Source organism: Ambystoma mexicanum, chromosome 6p (genome assembly GCF_040938575.1).
Source record: "Ambystoma mexicanum isolate Mex_15411 chromosome 6p, UKY_AmexF1_1, whole genome shotgun sequence".
NCBI classification, from domain to species: domain Eukaryota; kingdom Metazoa; phylum Chordata; class Amphibia; order Caudata; family Ambystomatidae; genus Ambystoma; species Ambystoma mexicanum.
The window spans coordinates 472,930,725-472,954,013 of NC_090935.1; the positions used below are offsets into that span (position 1 = coordinate 472,930,725).

Below are 23,289 nucleotides of genomic sequence, written 5' to 3' on the forward strand. Positions count from 1 at the left end.
TACCGCCAACTACGAGTTCCCGGAGCGCCATGGTCATTTTTCCGCCCGCTTTTTGCGGGCGGAAAAATCCATGGCGCTCTGGGACCTTGGTGTTAATTACGCCACCGTAATTTACGGTGGCGTAATTAACTCCTTCCCCACTCCCATTATACCCTATGGGGCCGAAATGGGAATGGGGAAGGGTAAATGGGTCAATGGGGACTTACCGCCCGCCGACCTCGGAATGGGGCGGTAAGTCCGCCATCCGCCATGGCGTAAAGGGACTTTGCGCCATGGCGGAAAAGTCCGCCGATGGCGGAAAAAATCCGCCAGGGTCGTAATGAGGGCCAATGTCTCACAGCTTTCCCTCAACGAGCACACAATAGTGCGGTTACGTCGTCAAGCCACCAGGGAGCATGGCAGAGCTTTTCCTTTCCCTTCGTTATAGACAGCAGTTTAGGAGTCTAACCAGCAGGTAACCATTAGCAGGGTGTACTGGAGCTATGGTTTTATAAAAAATATATTTATTTTCAGGACAATGGCGGGATTTCACAGGTTGCATTTAAGTAGCCTGCCAAGTTTACATCACATATACTAGGAAAGGCCTTGCAGGTGGAATAAAGAATTATTCAGGGCTCGTGCCAGCTCAGTTTGGCAGGGTGGCAAGGGGCTGCAGCAGTTAACAGAATTATTAAGGTGCAGCAGGATGGCAGGTCAAGGATCTGGAATGAAGGGTTTGGTAAATGCTCAAGCATTGAGAGAGGCTTTGAATATTATTAGCAGGGCAACCAAAGCACAGCTGCAAGGGTCAGTGGGGGAAGTTACAGGGGAAAAGGGGGCCGGACAGGGCAGGCCTCAGCGCAAAGCAGTGGCGGATGGGGCCCTCACTGCAGTGTTGGCGTGCAGCCCGGCAGCAGGTAGTGGGGGTGTGTGGGACAAAGGGGCCAGTAGGAGTAGCAGGGAGGTGCCCAGGAGTGGGTGGATGTAGGTGAACGGTAGGGCAGCGGGTCGGGCGTCAAACATGTGGTAGAGGCCTCTAGTGGAGTGGGGCCAAGAGTGGGCACAAAGCAGGCAAGGGATGAGGTTTGGGGCATCCCAGATCAGAGGGGGGTGGCAGTGCGGAGGGGCAGGGGAGGTAAATACCTGCAAAAGAGTGCAGATGGGAGGAGGAGGGAGCGGTCCCCGTCGGTAAGTGCGGAATGTCCTCAATGCCTAGAGGACTGCAGGCGGAGGGCATAACATGGCTCCCGTGGTTCGTGAGGAGGTGGGAGAGGGCTTGAGAACGGCCCCTCTTGATGAAGGCAGAGAACAGATTAGAGGGCACAGCACGGCCCCTAGCACGGTGGAGAAATGGGTGGAGGAGAGAACCTCTCGCCCGAGAATAGAGGAGCAGGCGTGGGTCGGCACGGCCCCACCAAGAAGACGTCAAAGGAGTGGCGGAGCGGACGCTCTGGGTCACACGAAGAGGAGCTACATGGCCCGAGCAATCGCTCGCAACAACATTGGTATTTTGTTGGGGATGATGAATGGGAGGAGGAGGATGGTGGTCAATGGGAGGAGGAAGAGCAAAATGGTTTACGGTTGAGGGAAAGGGCGAGAATGGGTTTAAGGTTTGAAGGGCAAGGTCAGGTTAGGGGGGCGGAAATGCAAGGGGACGGTGCTGAAATTGGTTAGGGGAGTCTGCTGATGTCTTTTGTCCCCGCAGCAGGAGTCCGTTGAGAAAAGAGATGAGGAGTGTCGGAGTGGAGGCCAGAATGCTGCGGCTAGGTGACTGCGGGGCAGAAAGATGTGAGCGGGAACGGGAGTGGTCAGCGGCCCGGCACGGGTTGGACACAAAGTGGGGGACAGGCAGGGTGGAAGCTGGGGCACAGCGGAGAGGCAGGGAAGCAGGGTTTCAGACCGCATGGGTCTGGGAGAGGGAGAAGAGGGTATCCTCGGTGGAGGTACAGACTGACAAGGTAGAGGAGCCCGTGGCTGCAGAGGTAATGCAGGTTCCTAAGGAGAATGTTGCAGAAGGTACAAGGAAGGACAAAATGATGCCTTATATGGGCATTACAAAGCCACTGGGCGCACATTTGATGGGGGTGACAAAAGAAAAAATATGGGATGGGGAATTTGTGGACGTTTTTAAACTCCTGCACAGGGAGGTGAGGGAGAAAGAAGGGTCTAAGGAGGAGGAGAGGGAGTTGGCCACAAGACCAAAGGTGCCCGTCACGATTGACAATTGGATGTCCGCTTTTATTATTTACGCAAGCATTTATTGCGAGATGTTTCCAGAGAGGTGCGTAGTGCTGTTGAAAATCATAGATGTAATAAGGAAGGCGTTTATGAGTTTTGGGGGTTTCGCTTGGGTTAGATACGATGAGGAGTTTAAGGCAAGGAAGGCAAAGGATGGCCAGGCTATCTGGGGTGAGATCGACATGGATCTCTGGTTGCAATGGATGGTGCCTTCGTGGCCAGCACCAACGTTGCATACAGCCAGCGGCTTACCTGTGCCTTACCGGCCCTTTTATGCTCGCCCCGCCTTAGAGGTGGCAGGGGGAGGAGGCAGGGGGCAGCCCTCACCAGCATGTTGGGCCTTCAATAAAGAAGGTTGCACGAGGACGGTGTGCAAGTTCAAGCACGAGTGCAGCAGATGCGCAGGACAGCACACGATTACGCAATGTTTCCAATCAGGGGACTGAGGAAGAGGGTGGGGCAGGGTGTTGTGGAGGAAGGTCCATACTCCAGTTAAAGTTGCGGTTCTGGTGGAGTGACTGAGTTTACCCAGACAGGGAAGGGGGCCAAGTTTTTGGGGGGAAGGTTTTTCGCGGGGGTTTTAAAGTGAGTTATCAAGGTCCAAGGATGCGACAGATGCAGTTCTAAGGCCAAAACTAGGTGGACAAGTGATGCCTTGTGGCTGGACATTTTTATGTGTGTGGTTGGGCACTCTAGCTGTTGGTGGAGTGGGTTTTACTTACAGTTTTGGTTGTGTAGGAGGGTGCGTTAGCTGGATGATTTGCAGTGGGGTGGGCAGAGTACAGGAATGTCGGATGTGGAGGTCTTGTAAGACATTGATGCAGGAATTGAGACGGCCATGGGCGGTAGGATATAACTGAAGAACAGAGGGGGTGTTGACCGAAGGAGGGAGTGGGATGCGGGTGGCTGGGTCCTCATGCTTGCCGCACGACAAGGTGAGCAGGCTGGTAGGGTTTGCTTGATAAGATTATAGTGGCCCGTAAAAAGACACTGAGAGGTATACAGAGGTAAAGGGGGTATCTCAATTTCGGCTGTCTGGTAGTGGCCCCGGTTCGCATGTTGGTGAAAGCATGGCGCAGATATAGCCAGAGCTTTGGAACCGCTTCACAAGGTGAGGTCGGCAGGAGCAGTCCTGGAGGATTGCATGTTTGGCCAGGATGATTGATATTTACTGGGGGCAAAAAGGGGATATATCAGAGTTTGGTGCTTGGGGAAGGAGCAGAAGAAGAGCGGCACAAGAAGGGATAAGTTTGCAGAGATGCTATGTGAAGTGGCAGGTTACGTGGATTGGTCTGCATGGACAGGGGTGCGCGTTTGGCCCTTGGTGCAGCGGGGGCAACAGCAAGAAGAGGGAACTGCATGGACAGGGGTGCATGATGGCCCTTGGTGCAGTGGTGTGGAATAGCGTTGAGATGGAACTGCATGGACGGGGGTGCACGGAAGGCCCCGGGCAGTGGGGGAGACAGGATCATATGGACATAAGTTGCTGGAAGGTTGGGTAAAGGAGAACACAGGGGTGGAACAGGACAGCAGGGGAGGGAGGACTAGGGTGGGGAGATGTTCATGGATCAGAAGTAGGTGGATGAGGATCTGCAGATCGAAGTTGGATCAGAAAGGGAGGGGCTGCGGGGTGCTTCTGGATAGGGGTAGTAAGGATTTTTGCCCAGTGAGGAGGGGATTATCTTAGAAGGAAACATATGGGGGAAGAAAAGGGTTGGCTTTCAGCACAAAGACGGGTCGGCGTTATCGGCAGCTCTAGTCGTGGGAGTAATGAGGAGGATTTTGGTGGCCTTGGGGGGAGAGGGCAGAGGTTTGTGGAACTCATTCTTTCAGGATGGGGGCGACATCGGAGGGTTACAGGATAGGGCTAGCAGAGAATATAGTTCAAAGGTATGGGGCGATGGAGGTAGGGAGGCACGGAGGAGTGGTGAGTTGCAGCAGATACGGATTTGTGGACATTAAATAGTAAAATGGGCAGGGAAAGAGGCGGAAAAAGGAGTTTTGGGACACAACTGGCAACATGCAGATTGTACATTGCGCTAGTGAGATGGTCAGGGATAGGGGGGTTTAGGTGGGACCAACTGTTGCCCATGTTAGCAGGTTTGAGGAAGTGACAGGGGGTTCCGGAAGGAGTCATTGTTCACACGGGGGAGAATGTCTTAGTGACACAGGAGTATAATTGTTGAGGAAGGGCAAAAGGGACCTTAGCTGGTTATGGGAGATATGGCCCAGGGTAAGGCTGGTTTGGACCAAGTTATTGCCGAGGAGAGTTTAGAGGGGGGGTGAATGTAGGGGCGGTGGGAAGGACAAGGAAGAAGAATAATAGGGAGTGGGGAAGTTGGTAGTGCTGCGGGGGTGCAATTGCAGAGCATTGGTATATAATTTACGAGGATTTTTTCAGTTTTTCGGGAGGTCGGCGAGCATCTCTCAGTATATAGAAACAGCTATTACTTGATGGATGCTAAGTTGGCGGTGGAAGACATAATAAAAAGTTGGAAATAGTGGGAAACATAGGTTGTGGGGGTGGGGTAGAAAGAACACCTCAGGGGAGGGTTTTTCTGGTGCCGGAGACATGACCCTTTGGAGGAGGTGTGGGGGAAGCACAATGGGGTACTAGCGCGGTAAAGGAAGGGGGTGGTGCTTTGTGCATGAACGGGCTACCCCGGGGGTACAAAGAGGTGGAAAAACTATTGAAGAAGGAGGTGCGTGGCCTAGGGGAGAAAGCAGGAATGAAGGTTGAGATGATTTTAAGGAGATGGAAGGGAGCAAGGTATAGGAAGGGAGGAATTTGAAATGCTTTCATTATTTAATTGTGGGGAATGGAAATTGTTAATTTATTTAATTGTTTGGCAATTGTTAAAACGGTTATGTTAATCTGGAAGGCCAGGGAGCCAGAGTAGCATTTCTTTGTGAGCTGTGGCTTGTCACATTAAAGCAACCATTTCCACTTTACACCAAGCCTGGGTATTTTTGTGCAGTAAGCCAATAAGAGGGCCCGGGGGGGAACGCAAAGCATTTCCGCGGGGTATCTTTGGGCGCTGCACAGGCACGCGGAGCACCTCTGGGGTTATAAAAATGGGCAGGGAAGGTTCAGGAGAAAGCGACGGTTGGGACAAGCGTTTGCCCTGCCCTCCCACCCCTTTATTTAATATTTTTGGGGTATTAAGTGAGGGGGTGGTCGGACCTTAATTCGAATGTTTGTTTTACCCCCATTTTCAGGACCAGGGTTTTGGTGAAAGGTTTAGAAAAGGACAACAGGTCTGGTAGTTTTTCATGTGATAGGCTGGGGCATTAGACGGAGGTGATGTGATGTAAGGTTCATTGTTGCTGATGTGGCAGGTCAGACTGGCTGCAGGTCAAGGAAGGAGGAAATTGGTGTAGAGGGGAGTTTATGGGGTAAGGAGTTGCTGGATGCCAGGGACATGGCCCTTTGGAGGAGGGGTGGGGGAAGCACAATTGGGTACTAGTGCAGTTAAGGAAGGGGGTGGTGCTGTTTGCGCGAACGGTCTACCCCGGGGGTACAAAGAGGGGGAACAGGTATTGAAGAAGGAGAGGCGTGGCCTCAGGGAGAAAGCGGGAAAGACGGTTGAGAGGATTTTAAGGAGACGGAAGGGAGCAAGGGATAGGAAGGGAGGAATTTGAAATGCTTTAATTATTTAACTGTGGGGGAATTGAAATTGTTTATTTATTTGATTGTTTGCCAATTGTTAAAACAGTTATGTTAGTCTGTAAGGCCAGGGAGCCAGAGTAGCGTTTGTTTGAGAGCTGTAGCCTGTCACATTAAAGGTACCTTTTCGACTTTAAAGCGAGTCTCAGTATTTTTGTGCAGTAAGCCCAGAAGTAGCATACTGCTGCCTTAATCAACAATCATTTATTTAACACATTTAAAATGTGTAATATTTAAGTAAGGAATGGCATGGTTACCGTTTTCCAACTTTAAGGTTCGGTTCTGAGAACCGAACGCCATCAGGCTTTGGATCCAACCGTAAAACGGGGATCCGTTTATTGGTAGGACTCAGGGATCTAACCCTACAGCATTGTGATACACTCTTTTAGAGTGGACAGACTACGCTTGTTGACCATTTCGTATCGGAGGTTAATTCATAACAAGTGCCCAGTTTTGAAAAAGACCAGAGACTGGTCGAAACACGTGTCAAGTGCACATCTGTAATAAAGGCACTATTCGGGCACACTTTGTATTATATTGCATTATATTGGGACTAGCGCCAATCGTATTATCTCAGACGGGGGTTTGGGTAGGCCTTCATTGCACTCGGGGCAGCAAAAGACTGCTACCACATATCTTTTCTAGGGTTAGCACAGGGTGGAGCAGCAGTACCCCCTCTACTCATATAACATATTTCTCAGGTTGAAGTCACCTGGCCCCCTCGCTAAGCATTAGACACTTTAAAAAAGTAGTAAGTCAATGAAGTCAGGGCACAGTTATTAACAAGGAATGAGAAATTGAGGTAGAGACATGTTTGTACAAAATATTGTATTTATTATGAAAATTATAAGACCTTCATACTATATACATCAACACACCAAATGGACTTTGCAGGTGAAAATCATGAATACCAGCACAGTCCCCCTAGGCAGTTAAACTGGCTTTTTGTATTTGCTCATGTCAAAATCATAAGACTTCCTCCATTTCACTTACTTCTGTGGGTATAAAGGAGGTGTACCAGGTACTGAATTTAATCCACATATTGTTATTTCAGACTGACTGGTATGTGACATGTTCACGTGTGTTTCGGGCAACTTAAGGAAATGTACAATCCAAGACAAAAATGAAGCTCCTTGAAGCTATAAAAAAACAAATGAAAAATAAAGAAAATCTAAGCGCTGTTCTGCATAGCACACGATCCAAAATAACTTTATATTACTGTACATTTAAGAAATATACAACACATTTATAGTTTACAAAGGCTTATCAAAAGAGAGTCTCTGAAGGCGTGCGGTCTCCTCGGTTGGAGAGCTGTGTTTGCAGCAAAAATAAAGCTCCTTACGGACTATGACATGTGTGAGTCGAGGGAGTTCTGTGCTTGACACTTAGCATGTCTTCAGAATGGATGCTCAAGTGGCAGAGTCCAAAGAGGAGTCAGGCAACATCAGCGTGGATTTAACCACTTAATTCCAGTCGTCCGAATGGTCCTCGCTTTGGAAAGGTCTGCCTTGACATCATTTCCATCCCCAGACGACAAGCCGTGCTCTGCAACGGAAAACATGCGTGAGGTTAGAGACGAATGCAGCCATTCCAGGGCCTGTGCTCCACGCACATCACTCAACAACAGGCTCGCAAGAGCACCTGCGAGCATATTTGTCAATGGCGGAGGGGGTGCGAGAAAGGACTTCAGGGTCAGAGATGTACTTTCTGGGGATTCAGGCCTACTACAGGCATACAGGTACCAGCTGGTATACACAACAAGAAAGTAAGTGTGTGGTATGGAATGGCAACTGAGGCCCCCGTTATCTACTCTGAGGGATTCTCTTGAGCGCTGTCTATCCCAGGTCTGCGCCTGAAGGCAAAGTTCAGTCGCCTCGGTACATTAGAGTGACATCTACAGTAAGTGGGCACCTGCACTGAAACGTGCTGTAAAAATCCTACAATGTGTATGTGTGGCACAAGGTGTGACTTTCCTAATCCTCTATTTGGCAGAAAAAACACTCTGGTCCAAAGCTCCCTGGCATCTCAAGAAAGCTGCTCCTCAATGCAACCCCGCAAGTGCACCAAGATCACGCAAACAGATACAATCTTCCACAGGACACACCAATGGTGCTGCATTGGAGATCTCTGGCTCAAGGTCAGGGGTCCCAAAGTCTAAAGCAAGCTTTGCTTGGTACTCAGAGATCAGGTAACACCCAAGATGCTGCATTGGAGATCTCTGGCTCAAGGTCAGGAGTCCCAAAGTCTAAAACAAGCTTTGCTTGGTACTCAGAAATCAGGTAACACCCAAGATGCTGCATTGGAGATCTCTGGCTCAAGGTTAGGAGTCCCAAAGTCTAAAACAAGCTTTGCTTGGTACTAAGCGATCAGGTAACACCAAAGATGCTGCATTGGTGATCTCTGGCTCAAGGTCAGGAGTCCCAAAGTCTAAAACAAGCTTTGCTTGATACTAAGAGATCAGGTAACATCAAAGATGCTGCATTGGTGATCTCTGGCTCAAGGTCAGGGGTCCCAAAGTCTAAAACAAGCTTTGCTTGGTACTAAGAGATCAATTTAAGATTTAGAAAACTGCTAAACACTACTAAGAGGTCCACTAAACATTTGTCCTTTTCCAGCAAGCGTTTGATTGAATAGCCTTTAATAGCCTGCTTGTGGCCCTCACTCTATACCTTGACACCATAACATGGCATTCATCCCCGCTCAGGATGGCGGACATGGCCGGTAACGTCTCGCCAGCCAGAGCTAAGGCAGGCCTGAGCTGCGGCCCCTTACCGCCCATGCCCCCCCCACCCCCGAGCTATGAATGCTATTTGCACCCTGAGTGTTCATCCAAATGGCTTTCATTATTTTTCCTTGGGAGATTTGCGTTGATTGGGCAACCGATCACCGGAGGAATACGGAAAAAAAAGAAAAGACTAAAAGATGGCTGCTGCCATAGACAGGCCGGGAGACGGGAGGAGCGCCGGGACCGGAGCACAGAGTTACGGTCCCGCAGATAAGTGAAGATGGAAAGAGGGGTGGGAAAGGGGATTGGGGGATTTTTGATGGAGGGTGGCGAGGCAACAGGGTGAGGGTCCCTGTTGCCTCCCCACATTAACAAACAACAAAAAAATGCTGCCTCCTGTGGAAGGGCCTCGAGTGGCTGGGAGAGCGGGCGGGGAATGTGTATTCTTTCCCACTGTTCTAGCCACCTGATTGGTCAAGCACCCTTCTCTGGGTGCAGATGCTATTTTATGGCTTTTGTGTCTAACCGCAACATTCTATGACTTATTTGTATTAGTAGCCGATCCTGATGACCTTGTGGACGCATCAACTAGCCCCACATTAATTTCAGTGTTGGATAGCATACAACACAAACTATGTTTCAGGAGCTCAACTGGCGTAGGCCTGTGAAGACATGTAGCTTTCAGTGAAATTATCAAGAGACATGGTGACAGGCGTCAGTCCCTTTATAGATGGGTGCTGGAATCCCTTCACGAGTAGCTAGCAGCCCAGCGATTCCTTGAAAAACAGGGTATTGTTTTTTTTTTCTGAAGCATTGGTAGTTCATTTTAGATGTCAGGGATAGGTCCATCTTGTCCCAGAGTGTGGCTCCCAGGATGCTCATAGATTCTTCTGTCTGCTAGCTCCATTTAAATCTGATAATGTGTGTAATGTCAGATGGCCTGGAACGTTGGTTCCAAGTAGACGTTTTCATCGGGTTGGATGGACCTTTGCCCCACTAGGGCTTGGGTAGTGTGCATAGCGCCTTGCATTGTTTGTTTGTTTATTTAGTATTGTGCACCAAACCCTTGGGTAGCTGGGCGCAGAAGGATAAGATAACTTAAGCTTAGTTAAGTTGGTTTCTTAGGATCAGAACCAATAGGGGACATGCAATGCCGTGGTAATGGGCTCATGTAGCCCTCAGAGGTATAAAAAAACGAAAGTCCTTTGAAACACTGTGGAAAGTGGTGTTCTTCAAAACACCACAAATAATTGACACATAGTAGGGGCCTTTGAATAGAAATCTCACCCACTTGGAGATGTGCTGTTTTTCCAACACGTGTCCATCTAGCAGGGTTGACCAACTCTGGGCCTCGAGGGCTGGGAAATGATGGGTTTTTAGGATAGCCCTCATTAATATTCACGAGGAAACATTTTCACACATTTAGAATCATTGTATGCAAATGTAGCTCATGAATGTTAATGAGGGGCATCCTGAAAACCGGGCATGGAGCCGTCCCTCAAGGCCTGGAGTTGGACAACCCTGATTGTGAAAAACGTCTCTGACTCCTTCCTCTCACTCAGTTAACTCTCACTTATTCCTTCATTGATCAGGACAACTGCATTGCTTAAGAAATGCTTCCAATCCATATTCAATCTTGAGCTTGCCGGATATTGCTCTAACGACTTTTATATGTGACTCCCAGCAGAAAACTAATATAACTGTCTGATTGGCAAACACATCTTTCAGCCCATCTTTCAGCACATCTTTCAGCACATCTTTCAGCGCATCTTCAATACATCTTTCAGCACATTTTTCAGCACATCATTCAGCACATCTGTCAGCACATCTTTCAGCACATCTTTCAGCGCATCTTTGAGCACCTCATTCAGCGCATCTTTAAATACATATTTCAGCACATCTTTCAGCGAATCATTCAGCACTTGTGTCAGCACATCTTTCAGCACACCTTTCAATACGTCTTTCAGCACATCGGTCAGCACATCTTTCCACGCATCTTTCAGCACATCTTTCAGTGCATCTTTAATACATCTTTGAGCACATCTTTCAGCGCATCATTCAGCACATCTTTCAATATGTCTTTCAGCGCATCTTTCAGCACATCTTTCAGCGCATCTTTCAATACATCTATCAGCACATCTTTCAGCGCATCACTCAGCACATCTTTCAGCACATCTTTCAATACGTCTTTCAGCACATCTTTCAGCACATCTTTCAATACATCTTTCAGCACATCTTTCAGCACATCTTTCAATACATCTTTCAGCACATCTTTCAGCGCATCATTCAGCACATCTTTCGGTACAACTTTCAGCGCATTTTTCAGCACATACTTCAGCTCATCTTTAGCACATCTTTCAGCACATCAATGTAGATGTTTCCGTTTTTAAGATTGTATCTGCAAGCCAGCTCCCTCCCCCGTGTTCAGTGCTTGATCTATTCGATGGTGCAGCACAGAGTCTGCGCTTGTATGCCTGTACCTGGGCACCACCTTTGTTTGTAACCCTATAATCATCCGCATGTAGGCTCAGCACGAACACCTTTTTAATTAAAGCGATATATACTGATGGCAATGACAAGTACTCTAGTAAATTGGTCTAACTTCAAAGAAGGTGCCAGTGCTTAAATCATGATCTATCCTACAGAGAGTGGGATTATGTTAAAGGGCACTGCCATGGAACCTCGAGTGCAGGTTAGTAACTGCTACTCGAGACATCATGATGCCAACATGCACGCGTTCACGCTTTCATAGCGCCCCCAAGTGAGCAGACGGACTCATTGCCTGAGAACTGTGTGGTAAGAGGAGCTGCACCTGCATACTTAGGTTTCTGGCACCACGTTAATAGCAGCTAAAGGGAATCAGGGCACTGCTGATTATCTAGCTTGAGAACCTTATCTTATATCGACTGCTCTCTGCATTCCATGGTAGTGCATTGCCTGTATCTGTCATACACGCAGCATATTTACAATATGCCTACCTCTTACGGCTTGCCTTATCAGCAGCTGCAGGTCCTGCGAGCATATGCACTGCTTGGCTCAAAGCAGTGACTGTAGTAAACACGTATGCTGTGATAGGTGACTGTGCGCGTGTTGTGCACGACACAGAAGGCAGCAGATAATGGATGGGCAGTAAGTGCGATGCTGCCATCAGTTTCATTTTTAGTTTTGGCTATTAGGTGGTGCAAAAACCATTGCATTAGAGTAAAGCTAGGGAGAAAAGGCATGTAAGAAGGGATAAAAAGCTTGTAGGTTGTGTTTTGGTTATTTACCTGCCTATTGACTGCACATGGGTCATGTTAATTCCTCTGGCCATTCCACCCACTCCCTGATCCTCCCTGCCCAAAACACATCCTCCTTGGATTTCGTTGAGATGTGTTTATCAACCCTTACCATCAAACTTTGAGCTTCAAGTGCCTGCTAACGTTTTTTTTTGTTTTTTTAAACCAGTCTTCTGGAAGTTAATGACTTAATTGTAGCTACAACTGAGCTACTGGTGTAATAAAAATGTTTCAACCAGGTCTACCTTCAGCCTTTAGATTTATAAGCACTATGCACGCTCTTCGCTGAAGCCCTGTTAAAAACCAGCATTGGCAAAGCCACCACTTTTGGCTAGTGTGTAAGTATTAGGCATTTTTCTAGGCACTGCTATTTTATGCCCAGATGCTTGCATCATCTCGCAGCTTCTGGCAAATGCCTTTCCCATGCCAACGGAAAAGCCCAAACTGTTGGCATTTCCAGTGCTTGCCATAACTGTGATGTAGCCAGCGGTGAGAGCTGGGTCTGCCATCTGCTCTGCCAAATCCGTGTCTCGCCGGGCTGGTAAATGGCCCTGCGATCTGGGTGCACTGGGGTTTCCGTGACCTTTACCACCTCAGGTGGAACCTGATCTTGCACCCTGTGCACCCCCTGCTTGTTTACAGTGCAGAGAAAGGAGGCAGAATCCATGGGAATTCTGGGTTCTCTTGCCCCAGAGATGCTGTTGGCGTGCCTGCATGGGGCAGGGCATTTTGTACGGCAGACTTCCTGCCTTGTGGTAGGGGAAGTTCAGGGGAAACTATGCAAAAGGGCCAGGAGGCTACACACATGTGGGCACTTAACCTTTGCACATTCCCCTGCGGGACATGTATAGTGCCTTGGGATATGCAGGACTTCAATGAGTGTGTTTACTGCCAGTAGGGCTCTGTATTATGGCAGGGCTCGTCGACCCACCCGACCGCGAAATCGTGGCCTTTTTCACTAAATCAACAACAAAAAATGTTTGCGAAACAATCCACATGATGAATTTCGGTTACTATTTTGGACACTTTTGGGCCATTTGGGACACCTTACATGTCTGTACTATTTGGTCATGCCCTGCGTCACACGCTAAAATAGAAAATATCTAAAAAGTTAATGATTGCCTTTAGTTATTTATTTAAAAACTCATCCCCGCTGCCTCACATGACAACGCTGTATGATTCTGGCCAAATCACTTGATCTTCCTATCCCCAAATGAAGTCCTTGATCTCCTATAATTGGGAGCGCTTCCAGTCCTATGTTGAGCTCTGCATAGCAAGGTGGACGCGTCCACACACGCAGCCCCCGCCGTTGCCTTCTGCCTGCAGGGCGAGCCGCGGTGACTGCGACGCTGCGGACCAGGGGCGAGGCTTACCTGCATGGGAAGAGGGCGTCTGCTTGTTGGTGGATTTCGGAGACCCCAGCTGGAAAAATGGAAAGGTCAGGCACCTGCCCGTGACCCGGTCACATATCCCGGACTGGCAGCTGCACGTCTTCCTGCACTCCATGCCGAAGGTGCCGTAGGGGCACTCTGGGGGAAAAAGAGGGCGCCACCATCAGTCCAGTGTACACAACATGATATCACATGTAACATAGCACGCGCGGACTGTCCCGGGAGTGGCGCGCGCTACCCCATTATAAGAGAGAGAGAGAGAGAGAGAGAGAGAGAGAGAGAGAGAGAGAGAGAGAGAGAGAGAGAGAGAGAGAGAGAGAGAGAGAGAGAGAGAGAGAGAGAGAGAGAGAGAGAGAGAGAGAGAGAGAGAGAGAGAGAGAGAGAGAGAGAGAGAGAGAGAGAGAGAGAGAGAGAGAGAGAGAGAGAGAGAGAGAGAGAGAGAGAGAGAGAGAGAGAGAGAGAGAGAGAGAGAGAGAGAGAGAGAGAGAGAGAGAGAGAGATGCGCTTGTACTTCATGCCACCCCTGCATAAGTCATTGCCCCACTTGGGCTACCGCAGTCAAAAGAGTCTGGACACGACACTGCATAACCCATGGTAAAAACAGGTTCTTCTTAGAAGTCTACGCCCGTCGCAGTAATTGAGACTGTGACCAGCGAGCCCAATCTCGGAAGAATAGTTCGCTTTGGAAGCAAGTCGATGCGGAGCAACACAGGTTCGAGCCCCGTGTCCGCGCTTAGAAACCTGTGGGTATAATTAAGCGCGCTCTAAATAACACACTATAATTATACAGACTTGGTGCCTTGCCTCCCATCACCCAGAGCATCTGTCACAGGGCAGACGCCCTAGAACCCCAGGCCCTGCATCCAAAGCATGAAGCATCGGACAGGCCGCGTCTTCCTTGCTGAAGTCACACTTTACACTGAATTGCTCATCCTCCCTGTCTGGAATGTAGTTACTGTCGTGGACGGTCCTCGCCAGCAGTGAGCCAGGGACCCACCGGTGTTGGCTCTAGTAATGTATTTCATGTCGCTGTAAAACCTGTGGCACACTACCCGGAAGTGATGGCCGTTATTTGCAGCTGAACCATCTAACGTATCATTAAAGGCCACTCTATGACTTCCTTTTGATTATTGCAGGTGAATTGGCTACACATGCACAGTTGCAGGAAATTGGTGCCGAAAGTTCCAAGTTCACCCATCCAGCGGGTGGCATGGAGCAGGGCGGCTGTAGCCTCGCATCCTTCTATGTGCAGACAGTTTGCGCACAGACAGCTCGGCAGTAGACCGCGTCTCCGTGGAATGGATGGTGACAGCCTGCGGCGGCCTGGCACACACACACCACTCGGGTTTATAACTGCAGGTCACAGGTGAGACATTCACCATTCAGAAGTTGATAGAGTGCCGGTGTGACACTCCAATGCACAGCACGCGGAGACAACACGCGGAGGTGTGTGCTGTTCACTGTGCAAAGAGTGACTACTATTATTTAGAGTGAAGAACAAAAGCAGAGACATTCACATTCCGACCCACAGCAGTCTGGCTGGCAGTCAACACATGGCCCGTGCCAATAACGGGCGTAGGGATGGCACGACAGGCATGCCTAATTAACAAATATATATATATATATATATATATATATATATATATATATATATATATATATACGCTGGGGCCCAGGCCACACACACTGCACCAATGAAGGGGGCTTTTGCACTGGGACCATTCAATTTAGCACCAATATTTGCACAGGAATAAAAGTGCAAATGGCGTGTTTTCCACTTCATTCCAAAACTGACCGTCAAAAAGGAAAAACTGCACTTCTATCGGGCTAAATTGCCGTCACTTTGGCATTATCTGAGAGCTGGGTCCGGATGCTTAAAGCTGTTAATGGCGCAGAGCAAGACAAAGGAAAGAATTGCACGATCAAGGGAACGGACGCGGAGCGCTCTCATGTTGCAGTCAGTGCAAGTGAGTGTAACTAACTATCCCACGAGCTTTCACCTTACCAAACGCCAAGAGGAAAGCTGGCACAGTTCCACGTATGGCCCCTGTACAATTATTCTAAGTGCCAGAGACCTCAAGACATTATCCGTGTATATAAGTAAAAAAGCTTGACCACACCATCTGTCATGACAGCTGCTGTGAAAGGTACCTTTCTCCCTGGTGGGGAGTCATAGGAGATGCCATCTGTTCATAGTATACCCTCGCTGTTGATTTGCAATTACACTCCTTTAAATCGGGCGCGAGTAAATTACCCTTTCTCTGATTTTTCTGTTGCATTGTGTTGAGGGCTTCAATTTATAAAGGGTGGTAAGAAGACTACAGGTGGCAGCTGAGCTAGTAAATAAAACAAGTATTGCTGCCAGGTGTTATTTTTTCTTCAGATATGTGTTATGCCCTTCTTAGGAACACTAAACACTAATGCTTCGCAGTCTGCAATGATGCCCAGTTATTTTCGAGAATTTGCCCTTTCGCATGCTGAAACGCACTACTGCGTTGACCTGGTTCAGATTTAGGGTGCCCGCGCGTCCCCGATGTGATAATCTCCCCATATTAAGATGGGCATATGTACTGCAGTAAATATGTTTGTGTTTTGGGCTGGAGGCATTTCTCCTGTCAATGCGCTCCCGTGTGTACGTGCGCGCTAGTTTGCGTTTGAGGGCGCAGTTGCGCACATTCCTTTACCTCTGCAGACGCCGAACTCGTCGCCGAAGTCGTCCTCCTCCGTGTAGAAGTGGCAGCGCAGGCCGGGGCCGCACTTGACGCCGTCCATGCCGGACACGGTGCGGTAGCAGGTCTCCCCCAGGGCGGCGGCGCAGACCCGGCAGCAGCCGCAATCGTCGAGCACCGTGCGCTTGCAGCGCGCCGTGCTGGTGCACTCCTCGTCCTCGCAGCTCTCGGGGCAGTCTACTGCGTACTGCGCGGTGCGGGCGGCGGCGGAGGCAGCGGACGGGGTCGGCGGCAGCAGAGCGCCCAGGCCCAGCAGCGTCACCAGCAGCGAGAGCTCCATGTCCCCGGCTACCACGGGCAGTAGTGACAGGCAGGAGGAGAGTACGGCTGAGCAGCGGCCTGCGCGGCCAGCCGTTTTATAGGCCACCGGCGCCCACTTCCTCACTGCTGCCAGCAGCAGCAGCATCCCGCCCTGCGCACTCCAGGATGGAGGCTGGTCCAGCGGGCCGCTGCCATCCAGGAATTGAAAGGCTTCAGCTGATGTCATCTGTTATGCGGGGAGAGATGTTTTGCTGGAGTGCGAACGACTCTTTCACATCCGCCTCAGATGCTCAAGGACGTCTGTGGGGGGAACAAACAAAGGCTGGTGGCCCCAACAGCGGCGTTTTGCGGGGATTGTTCGGCCGCCCGGTTCGCGCCGCCTTCGGCATCTCTGTGTTGCGCAGGCTGCATTCCTGACTCCGACGCTCTGACAGACGGCGGAAGTCAGGGTGCTGAGGGATCCCACGCAGGCAACGGACCGCTGGCGCACTTGCTGTACTCATCTGTCATTTGCAATCTGTTGGCATGCCCCATTCTTATATTGTTGTGAGCCAGTGCTCGCTCATACGTTCCTAGACATTTCTTTACACTGTGGGCAAATGCGGTCATTGCCCTAAATAGTAGGTGTGTGTAGAGTATCACAAGTAGACGGGCCTGATTCACATAAGCCTTTTATAATGGTGCAATCCCATTGGAAAACACTCTGTGGGCCTCATTACGACCCTGGCGGTACGGGTTAAACGGCGCCGTAAAAGGTGCCGGCGCCGTTTACCCCGTACCGCCTCATTATGAGGTCCCCTCGCGGGACCCAGGAAGCAACGCCTGTTCAAACCAGGCGTGCTTACCGGGTCCCGCGAGGGGAAGAGGGAGCAAACAACGGGCCAACTCGTAATGGCCCGTTCTTTGCTCCCTCTCCCATTCCCATTCAGCCCTATGGGGGATGAAATGGGAATGGGGAAGGACCGGGTCCGGGTCCTTGGAGGGAGGAATTACCAGGCCTTCCGAACTCGGAATGGCCCGGTAATTCCTCATTCTGAGGACCCGGACGCGATTTCGGTGGCAGCCATGCCGCCAATAGCGGCATGGCTACCGCCGAGGTCGTAATGAGGCCCTGTGAATCAGGCCATGTACAGAGTTCTAGTTGAGAATCAGTGAAAAACTGCATTCCCTTACAAACATTCATTTTTTAGCACCTAGTCATTCATGCCCATCAAAAGTGTCACGAGATATAATGCAGCACCAGCAAGTCAGGGACCTTCTACCCCTGCAAGGATGGTGACGCGCAATAAAACACTTTTTATATTTACACAGAATTCTTTTGAAGAGGCCTCCAACCCATCTCGCACCCATCCTCCACCAGCACCCCTTTTCCCAATAGACCAGGAACTATTCCGGTGTGTATTCAATTAATAGTGTATTCATTGGTTATTTTAATATTGAATCAGAACAAAAATATGACAGAAGCCACTGATGTTGTGGCAACACAATGCACAGGCTTCTAGAACATAACCAGGTTAGAAGATACTTCAATACCACACCAGTTTTGTGTTGTGAAAATCAAAGCCAAATAATTTCCATCAAATGATTGCTGGAAGGTTAGGCGCTCCCCCATGACAATGGACCAATGGGTTGTCAATGATCTGATACTACTGCTATGGGCAGGTCACAAGGATACTTTGGGCTGCTTACACTAGTGAACAAATAGGGCTTCAAAACAGACTAGCTACCACACATAGGAAATCTGATTTTAACACAGGTAGCACATGAGAAAGAAAAATCAAAAAAATAAAAGGAATGTAATTCGGATCTGTGATCTGGGTATGATAGAGAAAGATAGCGTAGGAAAAATGATTTTTCAAAGGTGAAAAGAAAGATATAGAAAAACGAAATTACAAATGTCACTAAATTCTGCTGGAGCTGGAAATGTCAGGCAAGCTCAAAACCATGAAAAATTAAGGAAAGGCAATACCAAATCCGAGCTCAGAATATGATAGAGGAAGGGGAACATTCTTGGAAACTCACTGTTTAAAGGATGAAAAGAAATATTTCGAAAAACGAAAATTGGGATCACACTAAGGGGGTATTTCATGGAATAAATGTGCGCCGAAATCAGTGGTGCAAGCTGGTGCAAGCGTGAAAAAGCTGGCGCACACATGCGAATTGCACGCGTTAGATTCATGGAAGGTCTGCGCGTGTATTGCCGGTGTGTGCCAAATCCACACATGGCGCATACCGGCGCCCACGTCACTTCTACATCCCGAACGCTGTGCGCGACACGCACAGCGAAAGCACACAACATCAACGCACACATCAAAAAGGGGGCAAAACAAGGGGCGGAACATGCGGAATGGGGAACAACGCTTGAAAATAAGGGCATAACTGGGGAAGAACCGCTGGGAAGTACGCGGAACGCCCACATGCACACAAACTACACATATTCATGGAATCGAATAGGGAATACCCGCGCACGTCAAAACACACGCACAATTACGTCCGCCACACAAAAGCAGGCGGAAGCGTGGCCGCACAGCATAAAAGTGTGCGCAAACAACAAACAAGCATATACAGCTACAATGAATGTCCCGTTGCTCGCAGCAGTGATCAGGAGAACACCGCAGGAGGAGGAGAATAGCCAGGCCCTGCATTTTTTTGCCCAGGACCAGCCTTTTTTGGGATGCCTGATGACCAGGTCTATGGCAGGTATAGGCTTCCACCTCATATCATTCTAGAGCTGGTCAGGGAGTGGGAGGATGAACTCACATCACCCACCCTGTGCTCCCAAGCATTGGGCCCCTTGGAGAAGGTGCTCAATGTACTGCATTGTTTGGCCACTGGGTTATTTCAGTGGACAACCGCCATAGTTGGGGGTGTCTCACAGGCCACGCAGTCATGTTGCCTACACCAGGTGATGGCAATCATCACTGTGCGCCCCTCAGTCCGCAGGCACATATACATGCCCAGAACACCTGCACAAAGGCAGGCCGTGGTCCTGGACTTCTACAGGGTGGCACACTTCCCCAAAGTGCTCAGTGCCATAGATTGCACCCATGTGGCCCTACGTCCACCTAGGGCCACTGAAAACATCTAACGCAACCACAAGCACTGGCATTCCATGAACGTGCAGGCTGTATGCAATGCCAAGGGAATCATCACCTCTGTCTATGCAAACTATCCTGGGTCCACTCATGATAGTTTCATATTCAGAATGTCTACCCTGAGCCGCTCCCTGGAAGCTGGGAAGCATGGCGACACATGGCTCCTAGGTGAATACAAATGCCTGCGCACATGCATACATGTCACACACAGACAAATACACCAGCCCAACTAATGACAACCATTATCACCTTACCAGGGGACAGTGCCTACCCTCTGAGCACCTACATGATGACACCCATACGGAACCCCACCACACCACCCCAGGTAAGATACAACGCAACCCATATTGCAACCAGGGTCATAGTGGAGCGCACATTCAGAGTGCTCAAGTCACGCTTCCGTTCCCTTGACCGCTCTGGTGGACAGTTACTATATGCACCCCCAGTAGTTTACCGGATCATTGTGGCAGCATGTGTCCTGCGCAACGTTGCAACACGGCATGGCGTACCGGTGGACATGGTGGTGCCCCCACATCCCCAACCACACGCATGGCCGCTGCACATGGGAGGGGAAAGGGCATGTGGCGAGGCATCCCGTACCCAGCTTGTGGCCACATTTTTCACCTAAACTCCAACCCCTGCGTAGTGCACACAGGCCTGGCACATACCAGGTCACAATCGATGATGAGAAAGGAACAGTTAACTGTCACTACCTTACCACCCTGAGAATGTGTCTACGGAAGTGCCACATTGTGTGCATCCCTAGCTAATTAAACACAACCAATCCCATGTGACCAAAGGGAACACATGCAAGGCATTCCCCCTCCCCCTTGCTAAACAGGGCATGAATGGACTGGTATGCCATCCAAACCCTCCCAACACTCCTGAACCCCGACTGCCACACCATACCATGGCATGCAATGGCAAAACATCCCACCATATGCACAACACATGACACAATAGTCATGAATTGCCACGTGAGAAATGTAAATAGGCACCAGACAACTATACCTGACATGGAATTGGAAGAAATGAGTGACCAAAACCTCACACCCTGAAAACGGTGGCACAAATGCATGCCAACAGTGATGCAACCAACAAAAGTCAGAATACCTGTTGCCATGCATATTGGACAATTGCAAATTGCCATATCAAACACCGCACACTGCACAGCACAGTGAGTGTGCATTGCATTGGTGAAAACCCTTCCGCATCATTTAAAAAAATGGCATTCAACTAAATAGTACCCTGTCATGCATGTACACGATTAATGACTTGGAAGTGAACATGGATTGTCGTGACACAGCATGCTTGAGAAGGCAATCTGGGTGCACGCGTTTGCACGGTGTCAATGTAGTTGTGGGGGCGTTGCCTAAGTGTATTTGTCCGTAGGGACATGCCTAGAATACATGCATTTGAAATGAAGTGAGTGCCAGTGTCCAGTACACAGCACATGTGAACATAGCACAAAGGACTCCCCTGTGTGTCAAACCACACCCATCCCCTGACACCTCAAAATAAAGCACTACCTTGCATCAGCCATTGACCAGCTGAACATATCATGTACAGAGTACCCCACTTCGGCAATGGCAGACAGTGACCCATTACTGAATCATAGAAATCCATAATACAACCTACACACATGGTTCATCAAAGCGCATCAATGAGGGAGGGAACAAGGGAGAAGAACCGTACATTCCTACATGTCCTTCAAACAGTCCACAGAGTGATAATGAACTGGAAAAGCAAAGTACATATTACAAGTGCCTGGAACAATAAGGGAGAGTCTAGGGAGGGAATGTTGGATGACATAACTAGCATCAACATTCCTATGCCTGACGGCAATAATCGCACTGCAGGAGTCACATAAGAAGGTGAGTGAGGGAAGAGGAGGGAAGAGGTGAAGAGAGTAACAAAACAAGTGACAAACTGTGGTAGGTCTACAAAGAATCAAGATGGTGCTGGGGAGGGGGAGAAGAAAGACAGAAGGGAAAGGGGGAAGAGATGACCTGTAATCAGTGGTGGAGGGACTAATGATAAAAGTAACTGGCAAAATTATACTTAAAATATCGAAGGTGGGGTGTGGAAGGATGGAGGCAGAAGGGCAAATGTCTGCAAAGAACAAGCGCCTACGTATCACCATGGCTGATGGCAGTTGGGGTAGTGGTTGAAAATGACAGCCAGAGTACAAGGAGGAGGCTAAAGGGTGGTGGAGAGGGAGAGGGAGGAGAGAAGGGAGGAGGGGGAAATCTCAAAATGACTAATGGAGAAGATGGTGAAAGAAAGCACACACAGGGTGCAGAGGGAAACCTGACGGTGCAGGAGAGTAGGGGATGTGATGATGAAGGGGGGGAGGCAGAGGGACACTGACAGGGGCAGGGGAGACATGGGGGCATTCAAGTGACTGAGAAGGCATGTGGACAGGTCTAGACAGGGCCACCTTTGTGGGCTTTTGGTAGTGGTGGCAGGCTGAAGCATCCTGGTTGGCCGGATTGTCACAAGGGCCAAGCGCAAACAGTGGGAGGGGGGAGCAGGTCCAGGACACAAAAAAGAAATTCAAATCACAAACAATGTAGTCATAACTCAGATGAACACCAGCCATAGATGGAAAATGACCACAGTGGTGCTAGCAAGGAATGGGTGGTTGTTGAAATGCGTGGTGACAGGGGTAACTCAGCGTGCAGCCTTTATGTGGCATATCAAAATCACTGGTGGGAAACTGTCCCAATTCAACCTTCTCAGCACATGGACCGCTCCCACCATCAGTGTGTTGTATGCAGCCAGAGGGTGCATGGTACTAGCTAGAGCAGGAAGTGCATCAACATAGACATTCAATACATGACAAACATCTCAAGCAACATGATGAAATGCACAGTCAGCTTAATACTCACCAAAGTGAAGTGCAGACATGCATTGGAGAACCCATCTGGAATACCCACTAGGGTTGTGCACACAAGTAGTTCTGCAGGCTGGCCACAGATATGACGGAAGCCCAATGCCTATGTGTGATATGCTGTTACACCGAGCCATCCTTGCGAGCCCATGGAAAAGGGAAGCAGGAGTAGCATATGTGTCAGGACCCCAAGCAAAACACATACACAAGACAAGCCTGAATGGGCCCAGCTGGAACACACAGTGAATGCCTTCCGATGCCACAAAGCACCACACTGTCACATGTATTTATTTATTTTTTAGTATTTATTTTATTTATATTGCACATCCTGCCCGTGGGCATCAGGGCGCATGTTTGGAAGGGTTACAGTGAAAGTTACAGAAGGCAGTTACATATTACATAATATATATACATAGAGCAAGGATATATACATACATTTACAAGGTAGTCAGTAGTCACAATATGGACAGAGGTGATTGCAGGGGCACAGCAAGCAATAGATGTTACCAAGGGGTAGCCGAAGCTTCATCTTGCTCATGGAGCCATTGTTTTACTGAGATCATTGGATAGGGAATTCCAGAGCTTCGCTGCCAGGACTGGGAAGCTTGAACCTCTGGCAGTCTGTAGCTTGAAGCTAGGGATGATGAGTGTGTGTGCTTGTGCAGATCTTAGAGGTCTGGAGGCTGTGTGTTGAGTGAAGCGTGCTGTCAAGTAGGCAGGTGCTGCATTATTCTGTGCTTTGTGGCTTAGAACAAGTGTTTTGAGAGCGATACGCCGTGAAATGGGAAGCCAACGTATGTTGCGTCTAGTGGAGGAGATATGTGCGCTCCTGGTATGTTGAGAGCAGCCTGATGGCGTTATTCTGAGTTACCTGAAGTCTGTCAATATTTCTTTGACTCGCTCCCAAGTAGAGGGCATTACAGTAGTTGATTTTGGATAGGATGAGGGTTCTAGCAAGGATGAGGCAATTGTCCATAGTTAAGAAGGGACGGCAAGCAGTGATTAGTTTGCACGTACATGCAGATGCAGAGAC

General features: G+C 49.2%; 1 protein-coding gene across 1 annotated transcript; it reads right to left on the minus strand.

Annotated features, from left to right (window-relative positions):
- Positions 1-6,697: 6,697 nt before the first annotated feature.
- ESM1 (endothelial cell specific molecule 1) lies at positions 6,698-16,719 on the minus strand. The gene is made up of 3 exons (XM_069627269.1): positions 15,963-16,719; positions 13,261-13,416; positions 6,698-7,429 (listed from the first exon to the last, which is right to left on the minus strand). Exons 1-3 carry the CDS (start codon positions 16,492-16,494, stop codon positions 7,329-7,331), a joined length of 789 nt encoding a protein of 262 aa, XP_069483370.1. The 5' UTR covers positions 16,495-16,719; the 3' UTR covers positions 6,698-7,328.
- Positions 16,720-23,289: the final 6,570 nt, after the last annotated feature.

Excerpts from the sequence above, each read along its gene's own strand:
- ESM1 (XM_069627269.1), bottom strand. The coding sequence starts at position 16,494 with ATGACATCAGCTGAAGCCTTTCAATTCCTGGATGGCAGCGGCCCGCTG. Across the intron at positions 13,417-15,962 it reads CGAGTTCGGCGTCTGCAGAG|AGTGCCCCTACGGCACCTTC; the intron begins GTAAAGGAATGT and ends TTTTTCCCCCAG. Across the intron at positions 7,430-13,260 it reads GACGCCCTCTTCCCATGCAG|AGCACGGCTTGTCGTCTGGG; the intron begins GTAAGCCTCGCC and ends TTTCCGTTGCAG.